This window comes from Aureobasidium namibiae (genome assembly GCF_000721765.1).
Source record: "Aureobasidium namibiae CBS 147.97 unplaced genomic scaffold scaffold_2, whole genome shotgun sequence".
In the NCBI taxonomy this organism is placed as follows: Eukaryota; Fungi; Ascomycota; class Dothideomycetes; order Dothideales; family Saccotheciaceae; genus Aureobasidium; species Aureobasidium namibiae.
Genome location: NW_013581207.1, coordinates 2,263,161 through 2,289,207, shown reverse-complemented (window position 1 = coordinate 2,289,207; position 26,047 = coordinate 2,263,161). Strand labels below are relative to the sequence as shown.

General features: G+C 51.9%; 7 protein-coding genes across 7 annotated transcripts; 1 reads left to right on the top strand and 6 right to left on the bottom strand.

Annotated features, from left to right (window-relative positions):
• Positions 1-1,460: 1,460 nt before the first annotated feature.
• M436DRAFT_70163 (uncharacterized protein) lies at positions 1,461-4,476 on the bottom strand (the record flags this gene model as incomplete). Its single annotated transcript, XM_013575814.1, has 4 exons — positions 1,461-1,594; positions 2,121-2,369; positions 2,421-4,121; positions 4,176-4,476. The coding sequence occupies 4 exons, from the start codon at positions 4,474-4,476 to the stop codon at positions 1,461-1,463; spliced, it is 2,385 nt and encodes a 794-aa protein (XP_013431268.1).
• Positions 4,477-6,080: 1,604 nt separating this feature from the next.
• Positions 6,081-6,959, top strand: M436DRAFT_79006 (uncharacterized protein; the record flags this gene model as incomplete). The annotated part of the gene is made up of 1 exon (XM_013576017.1): positions 6,081-6,959. One exon carries the CDS (start codon positions 6,081-6,083, stop codon positions 6,957-6,959), a length of 879 nt encoding a protein of 292 aa, XP_013431471.1.
• Positions 6,960-8,107: 1,148 nt separating this feature from the next.
• Positions 8,108-10,782, bottom strand: M436DRAFT_61043 (uncharacterized protein; the record flags this gene model as incomplete). The annotated part of the gene is made up of 4 exons (XM_013575667.1): positions 8,108-8,342; positions 8,402-9,402; positions 9,456-10,563; positions 10,604-10,782. 4 exons carry the CDS (start codon positions 10,780-10,782, stop codon positions 8,108-8,110), a joined length of 2,523 nt encoding a protein of 840 aa, XP_013431121.1.
• A 1,104-nt stretch (positions 10,783-11,886) lies between these two features.
• Positions 11,887-13,467, bottom strand: M436DRAFT_61042 (uncharacterized protein; the record flags this gene model as incomplete). The annotated part of the gene is made up of 1 exon (XM_013575666.1): positions 11,887-13,467. The coding sequence occupies one exon, from the start codon at positions 13,465-13,467 to the stop codon at positions 11,887-11,889; it is 1,581 nt and encodes a 526-aa protein (XP_013431120.1).
• A 2,988-nt stretch (positions 13,468-16,455) lies between these two features.
• Positions 16,456-18,367, bottom strand: M436DRAFT_37258 (uncharacterized protein; the record flags this gene model as incomplete). The annotated part of the gene is made up of 2 exons (XM_013575140.1): positions 16,456-18,283; positions 18,339-18,367. The coding sequence occupies 2 exons, from the start codon at positions 18,365-18,367 to the stop codon at positions 16,456-16,458; spliced, it is 1,857 nt and encodes a 618-aa protein (XP_013430594.1).
• Positions 18,368-18,881: 514 nt separating this feature from the next.
• M436DRAFT_16265 (DUF382-domain-containing protein) lies at positions 18,882-20,663 on the bottom strand (the record flags this gene model as incomplete). The annotated part of the gene is made up of 2 exons (XM_013575112.1): positions 18,882-20,543; positions 20,601-20,663. Coding segments are annotated over 2 exons (1,725 nt in total), but the record flags the coding sequence as incomplete, so codon positions are not given.
• Positions 20,664-21,912: 1,249 nt separating this feature from the next.
• M436DRAFT_38908 (ARM repeat-containing protein) lies at positions 21,913-23,293 on the bottom strand (the record flags this gene model as incomplete). The annotated part of the gene is made up of 2 exons (XM_013575447.1): positions 21,913-23,054; positions 23,110-23,293. The coding sequence occupies 2 exons, from the start codon at positions 23,291-23,293 to the stop codon at positions 21,913-21,915; spliced, it is 1,326 nt and encodes a 441-aa protein (XP_013430901.1).
• Positions 23,294-26,047: the final 2,754 nt, after the last annotated feature.

Below are 26,047 nucleotides of genomic sequence, written 5' to 3'. Positions count from 1 at the left end.
AACAGCGACATTCTCAAGTCCCGGCATGAGAAATTCAACAGGCGTTGTTCTTATCAGCAGCCGTGCTCGAGCTGAGAGCAAACGGTTGTTCTTACCATCAGTTCAAGGTCCCATGTCAATAGGAGAACAGAGTGGAGTACTTCTTTCTTTTGTGTGAAAGAATGACTCTCGTCACCCTCTATTCCAATCGCATAAAATTCTACGAGTCCTTGTACAGCACAACGGGAAAAGTCCAGAGCCGTGGAGTCGAGTCAGAGGTGAGGCATACCGCTTCCTGAAAGACATCATTGACAGACCTCAACGTGAGTGCAATGTTATCTCCTTTTCGAATGATGCCCTTCAGACATGCTGCGGGACAATAGACTTTGGAGCGCACCTGCTTCTATCATCTATCTATATCAGCATTGCCACTGACTCAATCCGTCACCAATTGGCTACTAATACCTCGAGCACTTATTGTGCTACAGCAGACATCCTGCGCTGCACTTTTGCTGGCAACAGTAGTCTGCTGCCGTCTGACCAGCGCGAGGCTGCCGATACCCTCACTCTAGAATCAAAGCTCGAATTATGGAACTCCGCGCTATACAGACTCTGTATGACCACCTCATACAACTCTTCGTTTTTCCTCTGCGTCGATTACCACCCTGTGACCTGTCCACCAATCTCAAGAAAAAGACCAACTTGCTGTGGAACGTTTTCTCAAAGGACGTGTTCGATTGAGTCTTCGGTTTTGATGGCGATCAGTCCTCCGATTCTGATAGCGATCAGTCCTCTGGGTCTGACAGCGATGACTTTGGATCTAACGGTGATGACTCTTGCTCCTCCGACAGTGTTGACGATTCAGACGTGTCGTCCAACCCTTACGCTGACCACCATATGTACGTCGACGATTACAGCAGCATAAAACGCCTGACTGGAGATCTACCCAGCTTTGAAAACTCCAAAGTTGAGTTACTGTATTCCATGTTCGTTTCTCCAACAAACACACACCTGATCGTCCGAATAACTGCAACCACGACAGCTATCCGTCAATACCGCCCAGCAAAACAACCAAATACAACACACAACACATGACACCAAAAAAAAACACAACGAAAAGTGCAGCAGCAAATCAGGCAAACAAGAGCATTTTCTCATTAACCGTTCTTGATTCGTCAGGAAAGAAGGAAAGAAAAATTCGTGATGAAAACCGTATTCGGACAATGAAGAGAAAACAGAGCCAGAAGAAAGGCAAAGAACAAAAAACCCTTCCTTCCTTTCCTTCCTTTCCTTCCTTTCGTTGCCGATAAACCAAACAGAGCGAAAAAAAAGGGGCCATCATCAGACCCAAAAACGCCAAAGCCCAAGATCCCTGATACGGAAAAACAGAGATGTTGTCTCTGGTGCAAAAAAGGTGCAAGAACGACTCCGACCGACCCAGACCTCGACAGACCACGAGAGGCAAGCACGATATTAAAAATTCAAGACTGCGACTGCGACTGCGACTGCCTATCCCTATCCCCATCCTCGAATTGACTCTGCATCTCGCACCCTTGGGCAAAGAAGATTTTGGCTGGGTGGGTTGAACTCTCATTCATAATGGCGTAGTTGTTTCCTGTTTGATTGCACGTTGTCAGCCAATTCGTTCTCGCATGTTGTCAACCAATGATTTGATGACGGTGATGGCAGTGATGGTGAGTGATGGTCAGCGGTCAGATAGGTGACACAACAGCATCGCACCCCTCGAGTCAAGCTTGCTTCCGTGACACAATGCCGTTCGCAACAACCAGCCACAGATCTTCAAGGGCAATAAGTCCCAATACCATGGGTCGCGCATATTGCGGTTCCCCAGGTTTCTTGCCTCTGCAGTGGCACGGTCTCAGGGGGTGGACCGGCGAACGTTCCACAGAAAAGACTCTATTTTGACATCTGTTCGTGTTGCTGTCAAGGCAAGTCTTCCCGGGTGTTACACTCGAACATAGTCGGTGTGTATCGAGTCTTGCTTGAGCTTTTCGATTGCATTGTTGCGGTGAAGATCACATCTCTGACCGCTGTTCCTTCGCCATCTGCAAACTCAAGGAGAGGTGACAATGGTGAAAACAAAAAAAAAAGATGAGAAGAAAGAAAACGGAAAAACCCACCCCTCGGTACCTGCCAGACACCACCTTTGGTCATACCAAACTGGACGTCTTCGATATCAACCGTGACTTTGCCTTCGTGCACAAAAAACACCATTTGCATTTTGCGAGAATTCTTCATGCGTTTATAGCCGTCTGGTGGAATTTCCACCATGCCAGATCCGAAGAATGGAAGGGTCATAACCTTCGCATAGCGAAATGACGAGCCGTGGACGTCTTGTGTTTTGATGGCTGTAGATGCAAACGCAATGTCTAGAATCTTGTTAGTGAGTGTTGTAGAAGGAAAAGAAAGGTCAATCATACCCTCATTCACTCCTTCGACTTCAGTACTGCCAGTGCCGGTTCTAGGATCCCAAGCTCGAACTGTGCTGTTGATAACACCCAGTTCCTGCTCCCAGGCTTCTGGCAATAAATCTTCGTCCTCCTCTTCGTCTTCCTTGATGGGCCCCAAGCGCGTTCCCTTCTTTCTCGACGGAGCAGCACGCTTTGGCTTCGGTTGCTCCACAGGTTCGGCACGAACAATGCCTTCCACTTCACCCTGGTTCCATATGTACGTCTCATTGCACCAGTATTTCAGCGGCTTTATCGATGTACGGCCAGATCTCGTAGTTTTGGCGCCTTCGTCCTCAGCGGGAGTTCCGGCGCGAAGATTTACTATCGACTTAGGACCGGGTTTCTTAAGACCATCAGGACCGACAGATTCGCTGTCTCTTGATGTTCTTGGACGTGGCTCGACGCTGGCGCATGGTTGTTTCTTCTTTCCCTTGGCTTTTGCTGCGCTCTTGCCGCGCCCGCGCTTCTTGGTGGGTTCTGGCTGAGGCTCGTGTTCGGATTCGTCCTGTACATCATCTTCGGGTGGAGGAATGAAGTCTTGGGCGGCATGTGAAGGTGAAGATAATCGGAGTTCTTGATCGTGATCGCTCGCATCATCCTCGTGAGGCTGGGCGTCTTTTCGTACTTCGAATGGCCTCTTCTTCTTTGTTGAAAGAGGAGCAGACGCTTCAACTACAGGTTCATCGGGAAGCTCTGTCGTTTCTGCGATGTCTTCTTCGGCGATGTCTGCCATTGTGCGGTCGTAGAAACGCGTCACATCCGTCTTGTCCATGACCGTCTCATCTGCTAAAGTCGGTTCCATCTCTGTCTCATCTGCCACCGTCTGATCGTACGCTGTAGGGTCGAAGACCGTCTGATCGACCCAAGTATATTCAATTCCCGTCTCTTCTGGCGCTTCGGTCTGGTCCATGACTTCAGTCTGGTTGACGAGTTCCGTTTGGTCAGGCAATTCGGTCTGGTCTGGGAGTTCTGTCTGGTCGGGCAACTCTGTCCGATCGGGCATTTCTGTCTGGTCTACGGTGATATACGTGTAGTCGGCGTCGGTCTGGTCAGGCAATTCTGTGTGGTCCATGACTGTCTGATCGACGGTTGTGTAATCTATCGCTGTCTGGTCCGCGACGGTGTGATCCAAGACTGTCTGATCTTGCTGATGTACGAGGCTCGTCCTTGGGCGCTTGTTGGACTTTGAGACTGACCGAGGTTGTGTTACGACGGGCGAGGACGGATTTGAGAGTTTGCGCTTTTGCGATCTGGTGCTGCGTGCCGAGGAGAGGATATCATCTTGTTGAACATGATCCTGGAACAGCTCATTGACAGCATCTTGGACTTGCTGAACGGAATTGTCGAGGTCGTCGTCATCTCGCTGATTGTGTTCAGGCCTGCCGGGAGATTGCTGCAGGTCAAAGACGCTCTTACGCGACTTTCCGAAACGCGGCTTGAAAGGACTCGGGCTAGGAGCGACTGTCGGCTGCTGCTTGTTCGCAAAATCAAGACGTCTACTTGTACGTGTCGTCGAAGGGACTTGGGGTGATGATTGAGTGTCTGCGGGCTTGATGGCTGAGTGACGAAGGGGCGAGCCCTGGATGTTTGAACGGCGCGGAGTCTGAGCCTTGGGTGGTAGATGGGGAGTCTTGCGAAGGTTGAGTGTTTCGGAGATTTCCGGGATGGAGCCTGGAGGAGTCAGCATACAGTTTGGTAGTTTCGAGGAAATGGACCGTCGTGTACTGTCTTGCAGAAGCATAGACGAGGATCCTAGCGCGGTGTCGTTACCATTTGGTTGTTGGCGCTGAGGTGAGCGGAGGGGAGAGGGTTGGGGCGATGGCTGTTGCGGTGTAGGTTGAGGTGAGGAGAAGATGCCACTGACGGGCTCGAGACCGTGTTCGTCGCGGACACCAGAGTCTTTCAGGACGAGACCAGTGCGACGACCTTGCTTGCCGGGCTCGAAGAAGTTGATGTTTTCCTTGAAGTTGTTGTGTCGTCGCGATTGCCGTTGCGGCGTGTGTGAGGTGGCGGGCTGTCCAGACATGTCGTCGCAGGTGGTTGTAGGTGTATGCGACGAATGCGCCGGGCGAAACAATGAGGTCGAAGGTGGTTGTTGGGTGGATTGTGTCTTTGTTTTGGGCGGCTCCAAGCTTCACACCGTAAACAACACGCCAAGCCAACCTCATGACATTTGCTTCTGGTTAGCGCTGCTTCCCCACACTTTCACGTCGCGTGCCTTCGCGTCTGCCGCGAACCCTCTGTCTTGTCTGTTTTCTGTCCAACACCGTCTTCTTGAAAATCATACATTTCTTACCGGAAGCATAACATATCATGGACGATCCAATTGAACAGCCAGTAGACTCTCAGGAGCAAGACATCGCCCTCGAAACTCCCCCTGAACATGTCTTTATGGCTCCCTCAATCGACAAAGTCAACATCGCCAAAGGTGACTCGTATTCCTACATTTCGCCTGTACCCAAGATGCTCAAGGACGACATGTCCATCGAGTGCGTTCTAGGAGTCGACGAAGCTGGCAGAGGTCCCGTACTCGGTCCCATGGTCTACGGTCTATACTACTTGCCCCTGGCAATCCATCGCTCTCTCCTGGCTGACACTCACCACTTTGACGACTCCAAGGTCTTGTCGCCCGCTGTCCGATCTTCCCTGATGCAGGCCATCTGTACTCCCGGTACTGACTTATACGAGTCTTCTGGCTGGGCTACCCGCGTCATGTCAGCCAAAGACATCTCTTCTGCCCAGATGAGGCCTACCGCCACATACAACCTCAACGCTCAAGCCATGGATGCCACCATCGACTTGATTCATACCGTCTTTGCCCAAGGTGTCAACTTGAAAGAGATCTACATCGATACCATTGGCCAGCCTGCCGCATATCAGAAGAAGCTGGAGCGCATCTTCCCCACTGTCAACATCACCGTCGCCAAAAAGGCTGACTCGCTCTACCCCTGTGTTTCTGCCGCCAGTGTCTGCGCAAAGGTCACCAGAGATGCTGCTCTCGAAGTCTGTTACCAAGTCTTCGAGGACGCTGCTTCGAACGCAAAAAATGTGCCCGAACAACCTGCTGAGGGCTGGGGGTCAGGATACCCCAGTGATGCACGCTGCTCTACTTGGTTGAAGAAGAACATGGACCCCTTGTTTGGCTGGGGCAACGAGTGCCGTTTCAGCTGGTCGACAGCCAAAGACTTGCTTGAAGTTAAACCTGCTGCAAAGGTCAACTGGCCTGTTGCTGATGATGAAGACTCGACCAAGCTGACAAACTTCTTCATGTACTCTGCCGAAGAACACGCCCAGGGAGAAGATCAACTCTCTACCTGGTATGGCAGACGTGTCACCGAGGATGTCTTCTAAGCCGTGACACTTTTGCCGGAATCACTGCTAACCTCGTGGCCACCAAGCTGTCACCTGCCCTCATTGAGCTTGCCCTTGGAGCGTCAAGTGTCATCGTGGCCGGCATGTACTTTCAGGATCTTGTCGATATATGTAGCAAGAGCTCCTTGATGCCTGCCATGGGCTATTTCGGAGCCTGTCGTGGCCGCCATGTCCCTTGACGTACACACTCGATCGACAGCGCGCATTCGACTACTTGTACGAACGTTCCGCCCACACTTCTCGACCACATCTACAACAATGGCTGACAATACTGGTCAACAGTCCATTTGGTGGACGATCTTCTCCCGTAGTACTCTTGTCATCGTCGCAACCTGCATCACAATCTGCACTGCCACCATCTCTGTACCGGTCCTGTTCGTTATGTTTGTCCTCGTGGCAATATCACCAGAATATTTCTCCAACATGTCCTTTGGAATCGACACAAACCACATTCGTTTGGATTTGAAGATCACCTCCGGTCAAATGCGTGCCGGAGTCGCTAGTCCTCACCCAACGATTTCTCCTCCAACAACCCCACAGGACAATCGATCTTCAAGCACTCGATCTACAACACTTCAATCCCCGAGCCGTCAATCTCCCAGCCCCCGATCTCCTTCAGGTCCAGCCGCATACACATGGGTACGTCAGTACCACTCTCAGCAACCAACACCCCTCAACACAGCCTTTGCCGCCCAGCAACCGTACACATGGCGAGCTGCATCCGGCCACCTGCCCTCAAACGCGAACATTCAAAACTCCTTGCCACCATATCTCCCACCCATCTCAGAACCAGAACCCATTCCTATGGCACAACTGCCTTCCCGATACGGCGCATACACCTCCATGGACACCACGCCTCCTACTCGTTCTGCCCCCACCACCTCACCTCCGCTCCGCCGTCGTCGTCGACGTCCCAGCTCCAATTTCTCATGGGATGCGGATGATAGGCTGCCTCCTGCTCGTCCTGATGAAGTGATTACTCCCTCGCGTCCAGGAGCTTTGAGAAGGACGACTGCAGAATCCATGCCAGGCCTAGTTCACATTGTGGATGATGACTCTGGGGATGAAGCCCTGCCGGTTTATGATAGGCCTCCGGAGTATGATGACGAGGCGCACAGTCAACCACCGCTGAGATGAAGAGGAGAGGTGAAGCTGGGAGAAGGACTGCTTGTTTGCGTTTGACTCGCTTGGATCGGTCATCGAAGTACCTTGGGATCATGGGAATTTAGAATGGTATACGAGGATATCCGAGTATGGGAACGTCTGTCGTCCTCGAATGTACCTGATAAAAAAAGAATCAAGCAGCTGTTGAATAAAAGATGGCAAACCAAGTGTTGATCAAGTCGTTCTCCGCTCCACTTGCTATTGCCAGTCTGTCTCGACATCTGTACCTCCCTCGTCCTTCTGTTGACCTCTGTTGACCTCTGTTGACCTCTGTTGACCTCTGTTAACCTCTGCCCATCTCCGATTCAACTCCACTACATCTTTTCGCTTTTTCTTCGGCTACTGTATGTTTATTTACATCCCTTGTCTCTACTTCTCCCCAAGAGAACCATCCGTCAAGCCTCTCAACGCAGTCTTGACCACTGCCTATCTATCCTTACCAGAGAGAGAGGCGCTATCTCATCGCCCACGTATTTCAGCAAAGAGCCACAAGGAGAGTATTTCACGATCGTTTTCTGAGAGGCAAGAACAAGAAAGGTCACGACGAAGCTGAAAAGTTGTGTGAGAGAAAAATCAAATCTTTTGAACTGCTGATGGCTGGAATACTGAAAATGCCATATCTGAACGTCTCTCCTTTTCGAGAACAACGATCTTGGAGCATCTTCTGCCTGATTGAATAAGATGTGCTGCAGGCGGTGTAGTGAAATGCAAATTCCCTCTCCTTCCTTCTCTCTCTTGCAAGAAATCGTCTTCGCTCCTTTGGTGAGCTTTGTGTGGTTGTGAAAAATCGTAGAGCCGTTACTGTTTATCCATCTTTTTCTCCTCCGCTTTTTGAATTGTTTTTCGCCTTTTTCTGGTGTATGCGTGATGTAGTCGTCCCTCTCTTCGTTTGGTCATTAGTTTGTAGACTCTCAAGCGTGTCGATTTGATCAAATAATGTCAGCAGCATAGCCATCGAGATCGGCCTGCAAAACGGCTCTGGCCTTCTCCATAGCAGACTTGATGGCAGGAGCGATCTGCTCGCGCTTGGCATCTGGCATCTTCTTTCCCTCAAAAGACTTGAAGAGAACGTCGCCGAGATCTCCATGCAGCTTCTCAATACGTGCATTGGTCTTGTCTGCCTACTTGTCGATGACAGGACCCATTCCACTAGCGATCTCATTGCTCATCATGAAGTAAGGGCCCTTGTTAGTGGTGATCTGTTCTCTGATGTACTTCATGCGCTCCTTGGAAAGGTTCTTGGTCTTGGGTGGGAACTTGTCGAAGGCGGTCTTGAAGATTTTGAATGTCTCTCTGACAAAGATAGGCGAGTCTTCGTCGCAAGGTTCGTCAGCGGTAGACTTCATGGCGGTCGACCTGCGCATGTGTCAGTAACTTGCTATGCCGGCAGTTCAGCTCGGAGACGTGTAACTTACTTCAGGTTGTTCTTGAGCTCAATGATGTCGTCATGCAAGTCGCGAACGCACAAGTCTCTCTCATCTTCGAAAAGCGAGAGGACACCTTCCAAGGTAGCATCTCCAATGGTGTCCAGTGTCTTGAGTCCCCGACTGATCTTGTCCACAACGTTGCGAGTATACTTTTCAATGCCTGATTCAACCTCGTTTATGGCCGCCCAAGTGGGCTTGAGGAGGTCTACGACATCATCTTCGGCAACGACCAGAAGATCTTCAGGCCAAGAGACAAGCTTTTGCTTCTTAGCTGCAGTCTTCACTCCTTTCGTGTTCGGAGAGTGTCTTCCGCCTTGTCGGATGAAGACGCCTTGAGTACGAGCAGCGTATGAAGCAATCCAACGATCGATAACCTTCTGGACGGCCTCCTCCCATGTGTCGGTAAAGCGGGTGTAAAGTGACTTCTTGTACTGTACCACTGCTCTGGTTAGCGAGGATTTGAATTCCTTGATGCTCCAGCGTGTGTATTGCTCGAAGAGCGCCATTGCAGTATCGCGAGGAGGCATCTTGGGTCCATCAGCCCAAATGGAAACGCGGAGTATCTTTGTGAGGCACAATGCAAGGTGGCGTGCAAAAGCTCTGACGCGATCTGTGCTAGGAGCTTCACACATGTAGGCGCGGAGCTCCTTGATACCAGTCTGGTCGACAGAGAGGATGGCTCCGTTCTTGCCGAGCATGTACTGTTCGTGACATTTGTTGGCCACTGTAATAACACGTATCTTGCTGTTGTCGTGCTTGCTTCGATACTCCTTTTGAGAGAAGTGATCTGTGACCACACGGTCACGGACGCTGATTCTGTACTCGAGTATGTGGCGATCGCACTTTTGAACATTGACTGTGGCTTGCGCAGCGAGACTCTCATCATCGATAGTGTCAAGTTGGAGTTTTGCGGCCTTCAGAGATTTTTCCAGATGTTCGAGATGAGAGATTTCATCTTTAGTCCACTTACTCGTGGATTTGTCAACGTTCTACAAAATTTGTCAGTACACATCTATCATATACTTTCACGCTTGTCACATACCTCTTTTCCACGCAGAACCAGACAGACGTTCTCTGTACCTCTCTGCTTGATGGTTTGCTTCAAGCTCTTCTTTAACTCGGGCGTAGTCAGGCATCTTGAAAGATCGGCGACAAAGACAGCTTTTGAAACATTCTGCGAGTAGTCCTTCGATGCCTGTCGCAGGTGAGCGTTCGTGTCTGTATATCCAGGCAAGTCGGCGATCTCGACACCCATCGCAAGTAGAGGTGAGTGAAACTTTGTACGAACACTGCTAACGAGAGGTGCGAAAGCTCCACGCTCAGAGAACCTGGCAGTCTTCGCTCGGAGTTCTCCGACGTTCCCAGCAGTGAGACGAACTTCTCGGGTATCCAAGTCGATACCATCGGAGGAAGCACGTTCTCTGATTTGCTGGTGAACGGATTCGACAGCGGACTCCGAAACGTCTTCACCACTTTGAGGAAGAAGACTTCTGGTCTCCAGGAACTCTTCGACATCATCCAAGCTCTTCAATCCGTCTTGATCAGAGAAAAGATCGTCAAATACTTGCCTGCTTGACTCGGCTGCCTCGCGAACGTCGTCATTCTCTTCTTCCGCGTCGTCGTTCGATATGTATCTGACGTACTTGACCAGATCACTGAGGCATTTTCTGATCAGCTTCTCGTTGCTTCGACCATTCAGAAACAACACCTCCACTGAAAAGCGCACAAGCTGTCCGGCAAGGTGATTGAAAAGCTGAGGGTTTTGAGTAACACTGGCCAATGAAGCGTCGGCGTTGGCAAGACCAGCTTCACCCAAGAGGTTGTTAAGAGTGGTGGTCTTTCCCGAGCCACTGTTGCCGAGCAAAGCAAAGACGGTTTGGGGGATCTCAGGGACGTTGGCGTTCTTGGTGAACCACTTGACCATGTCGTCGATTGACTTGTCGTCGTCCTTGTAAGGAGATATAGCTGGCAACACAACTTCTCTTATATTGTAGAGAAAGTTTTCGATGGCCTTCTGGTGGTGGTGGCTGTTCACTTCAAGTTCTGGCACAGCTTCATGCCTTGAGTATTTGTACTGCGTTCCAGGAACGTAGTCCTTGACAGGACCACCGCCGTAGGCTCGGGGACCGAGCTCAGGAGAGAGTCTCGATCTCTTGACATCGGCAATAGAGATCTCATCATCATCAATACCTCTCTTTTGCTGAAGTTGACTGTTGTGGTTCAAAGAGAGGCGATTCACATCCGGTAGGCTCAGCCTTGATCTCGGACTTGATCTCGATGTCTTCCTCAATGAATGGCATGGCGGATCGAGAGGAGTGAACAGAAATCTCTGTGCTAGGTTGCGCGGTGTCAGAGATGGGTTCGGACATCTTGATAGTGTGCTGGGAGTGTGTTAGTTAATCAGAAGAGTAAAGGCAAGGTCTCAAAGCGCGTACGGAAAGTGAGAGGAAAGATCTGTCTCTAGGATTGCCAGACTGGTGAAGGGGTCGGCAGGTTCTAGAGCAGAAGAGGAAGATCTGCCGTCAAGATCTATAGATGACCAAGTGCTGAAGAAGATTTGTCGAGAAGATCTACCGCAAAGATCTTCGAGTGGCGATCTGAGCAAAAGAGTTCAGAGTGCAAGTCGTCAACGTGCTGCTACCAGAGCAGAGGTCGACGTAGTGTAGATGTAGTTGTATGGAGCAAGCGATGTATGAAGGAATCGGTGTAGAGTAGATGGAAGAGAGAAGAAGCAAAGATGGGAGAAGAAAAGGAAGGCCACAGGTCAAAGGTGGTGGAGGTAGTGAGTGTAGTGGGGGAAGAAAGGCCGAGATGGATGTTGGGATGAGAGCTGCTTAAGTACACCTCAAGGCAGCAGCAGCGGCTCCAGCTTGAGTGAGAATAAGTGAGGGTGTTGCTGATGAGTGGTGTATTGAAGGTGTTGCTGATGAGTGATGAAGGTCGAAGGTGAGTGATGAGCAAGTCCAGGAAAAATAGTCGAGTTGGAGACTGAGGTGAGTGCTGCCAGAGTAGGCTTCCAGGCAGCGACGACGGACGTCCAACTCAAGTGAGAGCAAAAAAGGCGAGTGGCGGAGAGTTGGCAAGAGCACTCAAGGCAACACTCTCTCTACCAAAGAGTAGAGTGAATAAGAGAACAATGAGTGTTCGAGGCTCGATGATGTACGAGTCGTGATGAAGAGCTCGAAAATGCCTGGAGATTGGCTTGATGATCCGCTTGATGATACGAGGTGCGTCAGAGAAAAAGCAGTGAGTCTCTGTTCGATGCTGAGGGTCTCCGGTATGTTGTGAGCAAGTAGCTTTGCTATGGTGAAGCTCTTTCCCATCTTCTGAACTGGCGATATCGCGAAATTCCACTGCACTACTGGAAAGTAGGCCTTCTTTAGAATTGGCCGTGTCAGGGCATCTCATTTCATTCATAACATTCGTTAAAGCAAAAAGCCAACGCTCAAAAGCCACAAGACCACTCCATCAAACTAAGAGGAGTAAGAAGTAGCAACACCACACCCACTCTCATCACAAGAATCCACCAACATAGCCGACGGCACAAAAGCACCCGTAAAACTCGAGTTTCTGATCCCATTGTCCTCCGCGTCAAGAGCTTCAACCCTCACCCATTGGTAAAATCTATCAGCGACCCAGAGAGTCTCAAAGCCTTGCTTGTCTGCTTGTCCAATAACTGCAAACTCTTCTCCGACAGAACCAGCGCCGTAGAACTGCCATGAGGAAACAGCAGTGCATCCATTCCAGGATACGTAAATCCTAGTGGGAGTCGTGGCATTGACAGCATATGCGTAAACATCAGGAACGGTGGTGGCTGGCAAAGCATCCCAGTCGGCTGAGAAAGCACGATAGTTTTGTGCTGAGCCCTCGGCTGCAAATTGAGCGGTGAATACAGCGGTGCCGTTGGCAGAGTGCTCGGAGAGATAAGGTTGGTTACCCCAAGAGTGGAAAGTGCCTCCGTTACCAAGAATATGTGTGTTGCCTTGGGAGGTAGCCAACAAGCCCTCGGTCGATGGGTATGTGGTGTTGGAGATCATAGTTGCAACGCCAGAATTATGATCGATAGCGATGACCTTGCCCGAAGATTGAGAAGTTGTGGTCGTGTAGCCATTAGATGCATTATCAAAGATGGACAACACAGTAGTGGTGTCGTTTTCAGAAAGCAGACGTGCGTCGTGTTGGAAGCTAAAGTTGAAGTTTGAGCATGAGAAGTCCGAGTTTCCTAGATAGCTGAGCTTCCAGATGATGTCTTGATCCGTGGCGTTGACGTAGTATAATGTGCCGGTGTGTCTAGCAGAGACAAGATAGTTTCCTGTAGTCGCAGACTTGTCGACAGCGTTGATGTGGAAATAATCGAATGCAGTCAGAGGACCAAATCCATCACCGCCTGTATCAGTGCTGTTGGGGGTGATTTGGCTCTCGCTAGGGTCAACATGGTTGGTGGAGAACCATTCGAACAGAACTGCTCCAGTAGTCACGTTAACTTCCTGAAAGACACCTTCGGACAGCCATCCCAGACCAGTCGTGATGTTGAAGTAAGACAGGTCGAAAGGCACAATCTGGTAAGCACTGACGATTGCCGTCTCGCCATCGTTGAGCAACTGGAACTCATGCATATCCACAGGTTCGGCATTGCCTCCCGTCTGCACCGTAGCCACAACCTTGTAGTTCTGGTCCACAATCACACCCTGTCCAATTCCATATCCATTCTGCTGGTTGACCTGATTGAAGCAAAGGTGAGCAGCACCCTTGTACTGGCAAGGTCGGAAGTTATGCGCATTCGAAGATCCAGTTACTCCATAGCCATCCCAGACAAGGTTTCCGAATTTGTCGTAGATGTAGGGAGCAGGTTTGTCGGACTTGTAGGGTGACATGAAGACATAGCCGGGAGAAAAGTCTGCTTGGAGGGTGATGTTCAGAGCAGGTGCTTGAGACAGAGGGCGAGTGTAGAAGAAAGAAACAGGTTGTGTGGTGTTGTCTCCAGCGCTGCTCTGAGCAACAGCATTGAACGTGAAGAAGGCCAATGCCGCGCAGGTCAACGAGGTAAGGCGCATGCTGCAAGGTCAATCAAAAAGAATGAGTTGTAGGAAGAACCAGTAGATGATAGGTGCAATCAATGAACAGAAGAGCGTTTGTGTTTGAAGTCAACGCGGAAAGAAAGAAAGAAAGTTAGAGTTAACAGTGTAGGCAAGCGATCTCTTCATACATCTGCTCTTACAACGTGAGACCAAAGCCTTGTTCCGGTTTTCCCTACCACATTATCCTTGTCTACCTCGATCTTGGAAGCCGCGTTGTGAGTGCCGATCATGATGAGCCCTCGCACTTTACTCCGGCAGAGCAAATCGTCATGGACTATGCACCGCCAACCGCTCGAGCCGGACATGTGTACAAAGCAAAATTCAGGAACCATCGTGGCAGAAGGAGATGGAGTCGACAACGTGTTTGTGAAACAACATGCAAAGTGCATCAGACATGCTGCTGCCACGTCCCGTGCCTGACAGCTTGGCACCCGTATACCGCTGCCATGCGGAACATTGCTTGATGCCGTGCTTGCTTGAGCTGCGTGTCGCGTGCCGAACTTCCCACACCAGCCTGCCTGCCTGCCTGCAAACACTCGAGCAGTCTAACAGGTTTATACCAAAACTCTAATCGTCATAGCCCGCAATGTCTCGATCGAGTACAGACAGCAAAGTACCGTGCCGACGTCAGAGGCTGGTATAGACGATGCAAGCGGGACGTTCCCTCTCGGCTGATACGCCTGCCCCACCACAAAAAACCAGGCGAAATAGCAGAGCCGCGGAGAGGCTCTACAGAAACCGCTATATTATCATCAACAGCGATACAGATAGCATGACCAGAATCAATCACATTCACAATTTGGTGGAGACACAAATCATAAGTAGAACCGCCATAAAACTTCGTCCTTTGACATTGGGTATAGTAGGTCGTGAAGAAAAATCCGTATCGCTCTCTCTCCTCTCTCGTCCTCTCCTCTCAACTCTCAGTCGGTGGCATGGCTTTTGTGAAATAGAAACAAAGCCCTTGGTAAGCATACCAATCGTAGAAAAAGAGAAAAAAAACCAAGGGCTTGTTTCTGTCCAAAATGGTGTCGGCATCAAACAAAGGAAAATAAGATAGTAGGAAAATGCATGATCGGTCTCTTCTCCTCATCGCATCGAATGCCCGTCCATGTCCGTTCGTAGTTCTTTTTCTTCTCCTCGTCCTCAGCGGTAAGAAAGGTCCAGCCTTGTCTCCCCACCTGTAAACAACCCTAGATGATAAAGGTGAATACAAAAATGCTTTTTTGTTGGAGACTAGGCCGTTGCGATCAAAGGTCATGACGGTCGTGAATGGAAGTAAGGCAGAACGGAGTAAATGCGCAATGGTTGGTCAAGAAAAAGAGATTGTCGTCAAGAGCAGGCGATCAAGCCCTTAGTTGGGGCAGGCGGCCTGGACGTGGCCGGGCTGCTTGCACTTGTAGCAGACACGGTCGTGGCTGATCTCGGCGGAGCAGTCGCGGGAAAGGTGACCGACCTCACCACCTGTGGTTGGGTTAGCAGATGTTCAAGAAGTTATAGATTGATTGGTGGACAAACAGTTGTAGCACTTCTGGCCCTGGGTGCAGTCGCGAGACATGTGGCCGAAACCGCCGCCTAATTCCTATTAGCACACGTCTAAGGGTCATAAAGTGTTGGGTAGACAAACATGAGTAGCAGGTCTGACCGCGGGGGGCGCCGTAGCCCTGGCTCTGGTAGCCGCCCTGCTGCTGGAAGCCACCCTGACCACCCTGGGAGCAGTTGCGAGCGATGTGGCCGACCTGTTCTCAGGAGTTAGCAGATGTTCACTGTATCTGCGGTTTTGCTGAAACTGACCTGGCCGCACTTGTAGCACTCCTGACCACCGCCCATACCGGCACCACCGCGGGGGGCACCACCCTTGGGGCACTCGCGGGAGATGTGACCAGTCTCACCGCATCCGTAGCAGGACTTCTCCTTCTGGGGGTTGGTGCACTCGCGAGAGAGATGGCCCTGGCCACCGCAGTTGTAGCAGGTGGGGTTGCCCTTGGTGGGGCAGTCGCGGGCCTGGTGGGTAACGTCGCCGCCTGTAGTGAAAGAATGTCAGTCTGAGATAGGTGAAGTGATGGTTGAAGCCTTGAGCAAAGATAGCGCGCATCGTTGTTGGCAGTTGTCGAGCCAATTGCGCAGGGCAGCGTACTCAATGCTCGGGGTGAAGAAAGACGTACAGTTGTAGCAAGCACGACCTCCCATCTGGGGAGCGGGGGCACCGAAGTTCTGCATGTTGAAGGTGTTGTGTTGTGAGAAGATCTCGGGAGTGTGTGGAGATATTGAAGTGGTAGCAAAGAGCTGGTAAGTTTTGGTTGTGGTTGAAGGTTGGTGGAAGAAGTGGAAGCGACGAGAAAGAGGCGAGTGTGGAGGCAGAATCCGCGCTTCCTCCAGCAAATCTCGAACGGCAAGTCCGAATTGATGTGGATCAACGAAGCTTGGACCGTTCACTTTGGGCGGCCGAGGTCAGAAGTCCAGAACGAGCAGGCGGGGTTATGTTCACGAGTTTGTCGAGAGCCCACCAAATACTCGTCGGGAGTCCGTCAGAATTTTGTCGAGAGCTCAGCGATATTTTGTCGAGAGTCGTGGTGTTGGTCGTACCTTCCTGTTTGAGGATTCGATGCTGTGTTTGCGTTCGGCTGTCAGTCAGCCGCTCCCGTTGGCTCCTTCCTGCCTGCAGCATTGTAAGACAACGCATCGCAGTGCAGAGAGCCATGAGTTCGCAACATCATTCCCGTACAAACATCACCATCATCAACATCATCACCATCAGATATATTCCTCGTTCACGACATCAACTAGAGCATTTTCCTCGTTCTGGGGGTGGTGGATCTTCATCTTCATGCATCAAAATCTCTCTTCTCGTTCTCGTGATAAGCCATTTTCCTCGTCCTCGTGCAATTCTCTCCAAACGTGCTTCATACTGCTCGCACTTTCCCATCTCTCCAAAGCAAAAGCGTTGGTGTCTCCTGCATCATCTCAAAATGCAGCGCCGCCATCAGTCTCCCCAGCAAGCGCTCTCACATTCTCATCGGCCAGTTGCGCTCTGAAACTTGCAGTCTCGCTCTCGCGACTGAGCTTGGCCCATTCTTTCAATCCTTTGCGCTTGCGTTCTTGCTTGTCTTCTATGACTTGTCGCAACTTCTCCGCCTCGTCCTCCAGCTTGTTCAGGCGTCCTCTGTCGTAGAGCTCGGGTGCTTTGACTCCGCCGCTGATGACACGCGGAAGATCTGCAAGGTAGGCATTGCCAGGCTTCGGTCCCCTGTCGAACTCACCCATGCCACCCATGACCACGTCCGCTTTGGGTCCAGAAGGTAATGGTGCGCCGTTTGGTGCAAAGCGAGTAGTGCGTGGGTATGTTCCGGAAGTGTTTGCACCACCGCGAAGTGGGGGTGGTGGAGCATGGGAACTCATCGAACCACGAGGGCCTGAAGGTGGTACTGAAGCAAAGTCTTGGTCCCTGTTGTACTGTGTAGCATAACCGCCGCCACGGCCTCCGCGATAAGACGGCCCGCCGTAAGGTCCTCCTCTTCCTCGTGATCCATGGTAATCATTACGCGAGCCAAAGTCTCGTGGAGGATAATCCCTTTGGAATCCTCCTCTTCCCATCATGCCTCCTCTTGGATGTGTAGGAGGCGAGTTCGCCCTCAATCGCGGTCCAGTAGGGATAGGTGCGTCGCCAGTAGCTTGGGCGTATGATCTGGAAGCACCAGGACCTGTTGGCGGCGCTCTGACTTGCGGGGCGTCGTCTTGTTTTGCCGGGCCTGTCGGAGGGGCACGAGCGGCTGGACCAGTGGGTATCTCGCGCTCGCGAGGAGGTGTGGGTTCGCGCTTGACACGCAAAGGCGAGCGGACATCTGCTGGGGGTGCGATTGGTGATCTGGGACGTGAGGGAATAGGCGATCTAGGTCTAGAAGGAATGGGTGATCGAGGTCTCGAAACGACAGGCGATCTGGGCGGAGCGGGAGCTGGCGAAATAGGTCGAGGGACGCGATTTGCGAACAAGTCTTCTTTAGGCAGAGGGTCGATCGCGGCAAGTCTACTGGGGTGGATAGGTGGGGATGAGCGTCTTGAGCTGGTGACACTGGCAGCGCCAGAGTGTTCGTTCGAGATAAGATCAGGACGAGGTCTTTGTGGTGATGGCGAACGACGTCTCCAGTCGACCTTGCGTGGGTTGATGTTCTCATTGTGATGTATAGGCGAGCGTGACAAAAGACGGTAGCCGCGAGTGACACCACGAGGAGGAGTCAAGCGCATCTCTCGTCTATCGCGTCCAGGTCCAGGGCTAACGTCTCTCGATGGAGGATATGCATTGTATCTTGAGCGGGGCGGTGAATCCAGTCTCTCACGCTTGGCTGGGGGAGGAGGTGATCTTCTGCCACGGCTACCAGCAGGTGAAACATCACGACCACGCTTCAGAGGAAGAGGTGAACGATCGCGAGGAGCACGTACTGGTGAACGGGTGTTGTATGGCAGTGTGTCTCTGTGGAAGCGCGAGGGAGGAGGTGGTCGATAACTCTCATCTCTCATGAAACCGCCCCTCCTAGGTGGTGGTGAGCGAGCTCTTCCTCTATAAGAATCTCCTCCATCTCTGGGCCTAAATGGGGGAGGGCTTCGTGAGCGACGACGGAATGGCGGCGGCGAGCGGCTACGGTTTCTTGGTGGAGCGCGGTACGAGTCGACATATGCGTTTCCTCTCGGCGGAGAGCGAGGAGCGCGGTAAGTATCTGATCGAGGCACGGGAGAACGAGGAGGGCGATAGGATTGACCTCGGCCGTCACCGTATTGGTCTTCGCGAGGGAAGGGTCTGGATCAGGCATCAGTAAGAGCGGCGCTTGCAACGAGACCGCCGAGTGCATTACCTTCTGTCTCGGTCGCGATCCCTGTCCATGTTTGCTGCTTCTAAATGAAGCGTCTGTGTCGAAATCTTGTGACGAAGCTCTGGTGAGGCTGGCGTCAAACAAGGGACAAACAGAAGCGTCCGAGCGAGCTTCCAGTTTGCTTCCCCAGCTTTTCTCGACCCACGTGATATGCTTCCTGAGTGCCCTTATTAAGCTCCGAACTACCTCCCAAAGCCTTTCTGCCGGTGTACATGTATAGCCATATGACAGGTGAATTACTCATTCGAATGGTGGTCGTGTGTACTAGTTGGCTGGCCTCGGTATTGACCGATGTCCTAAAAGTTAGGCACATTCAACAAGGCAGTGCTCTCATCCAGGTGCACATCTGTTGCTGGTAATTCAGACTGGCTCATTAATCTGTGTGCTTCATTTGGTTTCGCTTGTCTTTAGCTGGGTAATGAGGCGCTCCATCCATAAGGCTTGGTCCAGAATGCAAGGTGACGACGTAGAGGTGGCTCCAGTGACCATGTCTTATCTCCTGCTGCTCCTGTTGTCGCCGCCTCCTCTTCTGCGATCATTCCTTTCCTTATCTTGCTTCAGCCTCTTGTTGCTCTCTTCGGCAATCATCTGACTCAAGTCTTCCTGATCCACTCTTCCCTTCCATTGTCCCTCGGCCTGTGCTTGTCTTTGAGCCTCGAACTGTCTTTGAATCTCATCCTTGCTCAAACGATCGTCTCTTTCAAGCGCATCTACGTCTACGCTGACGTCGATATCGCCAACCTTGCGCTTGCTTCCTCTGTTTTCTTGACCGAGCACCGGAAGATTTTGCTGAGCTGCGCGCATGTCGTATGCTCTCTCGCCTCCAAAGAAACCTTGAGCGCGAATGTTTTGCTCCGGTAGGACCTGGTACGCTGATCGAGGAGCACCGTTGTCTTCTGATTCGGGAGCTCTTGCGTTCTTGCGCAGTTCGAAGTCGCCTCCAACACTCTCGATTCCAATTTCCGTAGGAACAGCAGAGGCCATTCCGCTTGGCGTCTCGAGTCCAGCGCCGATCTCCTCTTCATCCATAGCTTCGTCACCATCCTCCTCTTCCTCATCTTCGTCCTCATCCTCCTCGTCCTCTTCCTCTTCACGTTCTTGAAGCTCACCCCACAGAGTCTTCTCTACCGGTGCTCCAGTTGGTGCTTCATCATCTTCCGCGCTGCTAACACCGAAGATGTCGCCACCGAACAGAGGACGGTTCGTGTGTTCGTCCACAGGAGGCTTACCATAACCACCAGGGTGAAATCCCCAGGATGCGCCCGGTGGTGGAGGAGCGTTCAAACCAGGAATCTTGAGGCCAGGGTATGAGGGAGGGGGTCCGAAACGTTGTTGATTGATAAGCCATGGCGGGGGAGCACCAGGTGGCATGTTGAGGGCTTCTCTCAGCTCATCACTCAACTCACCAGGTCGTAGATGGCGGAGGTTAGTCTCATACTCCTTACCCTCGTAGTAGACCTCACCGTAGCGGGTAAGCGGAGGCTTTGTTTGATGGCGGAAGAAGGCTTCGTATAGCTTTTGATAGTCAATGTCAAGCTTTCCGAGCTTTCCTTGTACTCTCTCGCGCTGCTTCTGTTTCAAGGTTGCCTCGGCCTGCTTCTCAAGCACGGCATCACGCATCTCAGCAATACCAGTGTCGGCGATAAACTTGGGCAGATTGAAGTGTGTCTTCTCGATACCACGCTTGGAGGAAAGGTATTCGCGCTTGAGGGCCCAATGTGATGGCACGGGAACAACATTGCGCTGCGACTTGATGCGCACAAGCAACAGCGGGTCCGAGGCGTCAATGTCTGTCCATTCAACCAGCTCGGGCTTGCGCACCAAACGCTTGAGCTCAGCGATGGTCAATTTGCTGGCGGCCTTGCGTGCCTTCTTTGACAATTTCGGCTGGTTCTCATCATCCTCGTCGGGAATGTCGTCGTTGTCGTCATCGTAGTAAATTTCAGGCTTCTCTTCCTCCTTGGTTTGTGATTTGTCCATGTTGTTGAACCTGGAGAGGACGCTCTGGAATTCGGCATACAAAGGGTCGTCTTCGGGGAGGGTAAAGTCGTCATTGGGTAGATCATTGTTTTGCATAGGATCATCGCGAGTGTTGATCTGAGCGTCGGATTGGCGGCCAGTTTCTAGCTTTGGGGTTTCTGCTTCGGAGAAGTCGGTAGACTCGGCGACGGAGGGAGTAGCAGACGCCTGTTTTACATGATTGTCAGACGAAGTTGAGGCGAAGCGATTGTGCACAAGGCTTACGGAGCGTTCTTTTTGAGCTTTCTTCTGTTGTCTGCGGAAGGCGTTCTTGCTGAGCTTCTTTGCGCCTGCGCCGCCATCGACAGCTGCGGCTGCCATCTTGGCTATTGATTGATCTGTCCTGGCTGTGCGTCGACGAAGATTGGCGCGAATCTGCTAGGGTATAATATGGTCCAAGAGCACAAATCGGATCAGAGGTAGTGAGGCTCGAAGGTGTCGTGGTGGTGGTGGTGGGTAGAGATGGATGACTTGTTGGTTAGACTTCGCTGTTGCTGCGTCAAGAAGATGCTCGGTTTGTCTTCGGCTTTTCGCGCCTCGTTCCTTCCTCTCCATAAAGCAAGAGACCATCAACGCACCATATCAATACTGGAACCCGTTCAACATGCCAGTCTTGTTGCTCGTACTCTCTACCGCTTTTCTCAATGCTGCAAGACACCCGTCGCAGACCCACCACGGGCTGATGCGGACCTTGTCTTGCGTCTTCTTGCACAGTCCCACTACATGTGCCGCACACGCTTCTGTCTTGTGAATATACTCGTGTTCGCAGCCCTCGTTCCTGACGATGATTCTGTTGCACATTGCTAGCAGTCTTCCGGTTGAGATGGCTTTATTCGTCAGAGATGGACTTGCTTCGACTGATATACTGAGTGTTGTTCGTTTGTTCTGACATCTCTTTGTCTGCGTTCGTCCTCTACTTCATGCGTGCCTTGTTCCGGCGCTACCACATGGGCCATCCCTTGCTTCGTAGTCTCATTGCATAATTTACCATACTCCGTGGGCCGTCTGTGTTGATACCCCTTGGCTTGTGGGACTACTGCCAACCGTGTGTGCCTCTTTTTGCTGCTTACCCTGGTATCAGCTTGCTTCTGCCAAATACTAACATCATCACGGACGGCGAGGCAAAGAAGAATTTTGTAACAACGAGCTTCAATGGTATAAAAGGAAAGGAACTAGTTACACATCATCGTCGCCGAAATGCAGGCGACTTGGCAAGGATTGACCCTGCTCCCATCTTTCGCTCATCTCCTTCGCTGATGCTTATGGCAAGAGTAGCAGAATCGAAGATTGAAAGAAAAGAACCAAAGAAATCAAAGAACAGAAATGTCGTGTGCCGCGCGCTCTTCGCCTTCTATTGTGCACGTTGGCCGTAATTTGGGTGTCGTTATCTTCGTTGGGGAAAAAAGCGCGAGTTGAACAGTTTTGAAGAGCTCCCATATGTTCAACCCTTCTCTTGCGCCCTTGTCGATGGCGCTATGCAATAAAATGCTGGAAACCGATCTCGTAGAAAAAGTACAGTGGTGAAGGTAGGGTGCGATCAGTAGTGTCCCATGTTGGACGACTGAGAGCCCTGAGAAGCATGGCCGAACTGCTGGTAACCGAAGCCGTTGCCATTGCCGTTGCCGTTGGTCTGCTGCTGGAGAGGCTGAGCAAGCATGGTGTTGATAGATCCGTGGTGGCGGTTGTGAGCATTGGGAGAACCCATAGTGGCAGCACCGTAGCCACCGACTTGGTGACCAACAGGGCTGTTTGTGCTAGTGTAGGAGGTAACGGTGTTGGATCTGCTGGTGCGGAAAGGAGTAGCGTTGTGCTGGCCAGGAGACATGACAGCAGGAGGCGAGACCGATCCAGGCATGCCGTTGAGCTGGTTGTCGTAGTCCTGAATCTTGCTAGAGATACGACGGCCGTAAGGAGTGTGACGGATTGACTGAAGGATAGGGCGGATGTTGTCGATGAGACGAGCCTTGGTCTCAGGATCGGCATAATCCATGGCAGTCTGGACGACATAGTTGGCGTACGAGTCGCGGAGCAACTTCTCGAGGTCGACAGGATTCATAATCTCGTCGATGAGGGCGCGTCTGGTCACCTCGTCACCAGTGCGAATGGATTTCTCAATGACGTTTGAGCTGAACTTCTGTCTCGAGAGAGCAGCAACGTTACCGAGGAAGCTCTGAGCCAGAGGCTGGGAGAAGGTAGGCTCACCGAGGTCGAGAATGTACTGGACGACGTAGTTGCCGAAGGGATCCTGAACGAGAGTGAAGGCGTTCATAGTGATGTAGTGAACAAGCTGGCCCTTTTGGTGGCCGGAAGCGTGGTCAATGCAACGCTGCAAGACGCAGCAGCCATGACGATGGGTACCAACAATGACACAGCTAGTGCCAACAGCATCGAAGATGAACTGGGCGTCCTCAGGCGACAGGTGGTTGAGACACTTCTGGATGACGTGGTTGCCGTTGAGGTCTTGAATGAGAGGGACGACATCATATCTGAGAGCCTCGGTGATGACCTGAATCTGCTCAGGGGTCGAGATAAACTCGATCATCTTCTGCAGGGCGCGAGTACCGTGCTGGTTGAGTGCAATCTTGACCATGGAGGGTGCGGCTGCGCGGATGAGAACGGTGCGCTGATCATCGTTGGCATGCTCGAGCAGCTTCTGGCAGAGGTAGTTGCCGAAAGGATCTGTGCAAAAGTTAGCCAGTGCGCGGCCAAGAAAAAGCGTAGACAAGCAACTCACCAGTCATCAATTCGATCATGTGAGGGTTGGTCTCCTCGAAGATGAGTCTGATGTTCTCAGCATCACCCTCTTCCAGCTTCTTCTGCAGGTAACGGCAGCCGTGTTGATCCTTGCAAAGAGTGTAGATCTCGCCGACGAGGTCCAGCAAGTTGACGTTGGCGTAACGGGAGTTGTCTGAATCCATGTTAGCTTGAAGCGTGGTGAGTGAGCAGAAAGGGTTGAAAACACACCATCTCCAGCCTGGCTGCGGCGAGGCTGCTGCATAACGCGGGGCTGGTTGTCGTTGAAGCGGGCGGGGCTTTGCTGGGTGTGCTGTTGAGCGTAACCACCACCAAAGCCGTGCTGCTGGAAGCCTGGCACCTGTCCCCACTGGCCACCACCTGGGTAGCCAAGGTTCATCTGGTTGAAGCCGTTGCCCAACATGTGCATGCCATAGCCACCATAGTATGCTCCGGGACCGAAAGTCTGCATCGAAGGAGGGCTGATGTGGCCGTTGCTGGTGCCGTTCAAGCTGCTACTGTGAGCGCGAGCAGGTTCGAATGAAGGCAAAGTAACCGAAGGTCCGAAGGGTGCAGCACTGGCTTGGAGCGCCGATCTCTGAGAAGAAGATGGGTTGTTGAGCTCCTCGGGCTTGACCTGTTCTTGGACCTGGCGAGCAGGAGTGTGGAAGCCGTTCTGGTGACCGTTGCTGAGGATAGCCGTCTGACGAGCAGGAGAAATGAACTCAGGGCGAGGACTCTGGACAGCACCCGAGTTTTCCGAGAAGTTGGCAGCGTTTGTGCTCTTGAGAGTGGGAATGTCGTTGGTCGAGTAAGAGCCCTGCAACTTGGGCACACCGTTCGAGCCAACACTCTTGGGCGAGGCCAACAAACCAGGACGCTTGGGTGTGGCGAGACCGCTGAACTTGACCTCCATAGATCTTCTGTTGGCGGCAGTGTTCTTGACAGTGTTGAGCTCGGTCAAGATGCCATTGAGAGGAGACATGGAAGCATCGACATGACCAGGCTGGCGCATGGCACTGGGAGGAAGAGACTGTCTGTTGGTACGGGTAGCGGTAACACGGTCCTGATTGTCTGAACCATTCTGCTGGGACTTGGCTAGCTCCATGGCTGCAGCAGAAGCGGAAAGCTGCATGCCCTCGCCATCGCGGCGAATGAGGACGGGGAACTTGTCATCGCTGGCCTGGTACTGGAGATAGTGTTTGGCATCAGGCGATGATGCCGGGTTCTGGACATGGGCAGACTTGTGATCATCCTCGTCACCAAACAAGAAGCCGGTGGTGTTGACTGATCCGAGAAGGGTAGACAACTCAGCCATCTTGACAGGCATGGAGTTACGATTGAGGCTGCAAGAGGTGGATGTTAGAAGAGGAAGATGAGATCGTTGTGAGAGATCGTTGGTGATGTATAAGATCGTGGAAGTGTTTGAGGGAAGAGGAGCAGTGATCACTGGCCAGCAGTGTGAATGGGAAAGGGTGAACAGATAGAACTGATGTCTTATCTGAGAGGAGATGGAAGGTGTGGGGTCTGAAGCAAAAGGAGGAAGGTGGCAGAGCTGGTGTATGAGTGGATTTAAGTGTGCTGAAGGGGGTGGAGTGAATAAGTTTCAGCGTATTGTTAAACTCCGAAGGGGACAATTAACCACTCGTATTGAAGCCAACTATTGATAGTACCCGGCGGGTGATCATATGGCAGTGAGGTGTGAAGACGGGATCGGAGCTTTGGGACAATAGCAGAGGGGAAACACGGGACATACTTTGCAGCGCGACGATTAATGTCCGCGAATGAATAGGTACTATCTTCCTCGTCTTCGTCGGAGCCACGTCGTGAAGCGGGAACCGATCTAGATGGAATAGAGGTTGAGTGTACGTGGGAAGTGATTGGTCTCGAGAATGTTGCTTGAGGAGACGCAAGCTGAGAGCCTGAACGGCTGGGACGGATCGGGAAACCAGGAGGAGAAGCCATACTAGCGGTGGACAGGCGAGCACTGTTTACGCGGTTGACAGAGCTGTAGTACTCGGGTGGTGTGGTGGGTTCGCTCAGGTGTCCAGCGGTAAACATGGTGATATCCTGCTCCAGTCTCTGGTGTTCGTCAACCTCGCGACGAGTCTCGGGGTCAATCATTGCCATCTGAGCTTGGATACGACGCTGCTGGGCGAGAAGCTCCTCGTACTGACGGGCTTTTCTCTCGGACTGAGATATGTTAGCACCCGTCGTGGAAGGAATGTGAGGTGCAAATTATTTCGACGCAACGACGATTCGCAGCGGGAGAAGCAATGAAAAAAAAGCGAGCGGCAGGTAGCAGCCCATTCTGAAGTCAGGGGGGTCTGACACATGTCTTGAGAAAGTCACAGAACAAAAATACATCTCTACGCTTCAAACTCGGGACAAAATTTAATGCTCAACCAAAAACACGAGAGACAGATCGCAAAGCGTAACAGTTCAAAAGACAGAGATAGCGGAGAAGAGCGGACTTACGGGAGTGATCTTGTTGAAGGCCTGCAGCACAAGTGGTCTGTCAGCATGTATTCTTTGACCAAAGGTATTCTTTCGACCATGCTGTCACACTGCACAGGCAGCGGCAAGCCGACTTAGCACAACTACCACAGCATGGTACGTGTATGCACAGCTCTGTAGCTGGATATAGACAATCCTCCTCTTTGACAACAGAAAAGTATGAGAAATGGGCTCACGGTCATGGCGGGATCGGCAGCCTGGCGTCTCTGCTGAGCGATGGGCGACAAGGTGGGCAGCGCATTTGTGGTAAAGCGGCGTTGTAGACTGGCGCGACCCTCTGCAGCAGTAGCAGCCAGGCTGAGGTTCCGTAAGGGCGACAAGGGCGAAGGAAAGGTGGTGGCAGATGTTGGATAGGGCGCATCTTCTCGTGGAGACTGCTGCGCACGATACAGCAGCCCGCTGTCGGGTCGGTCTGACAGGCC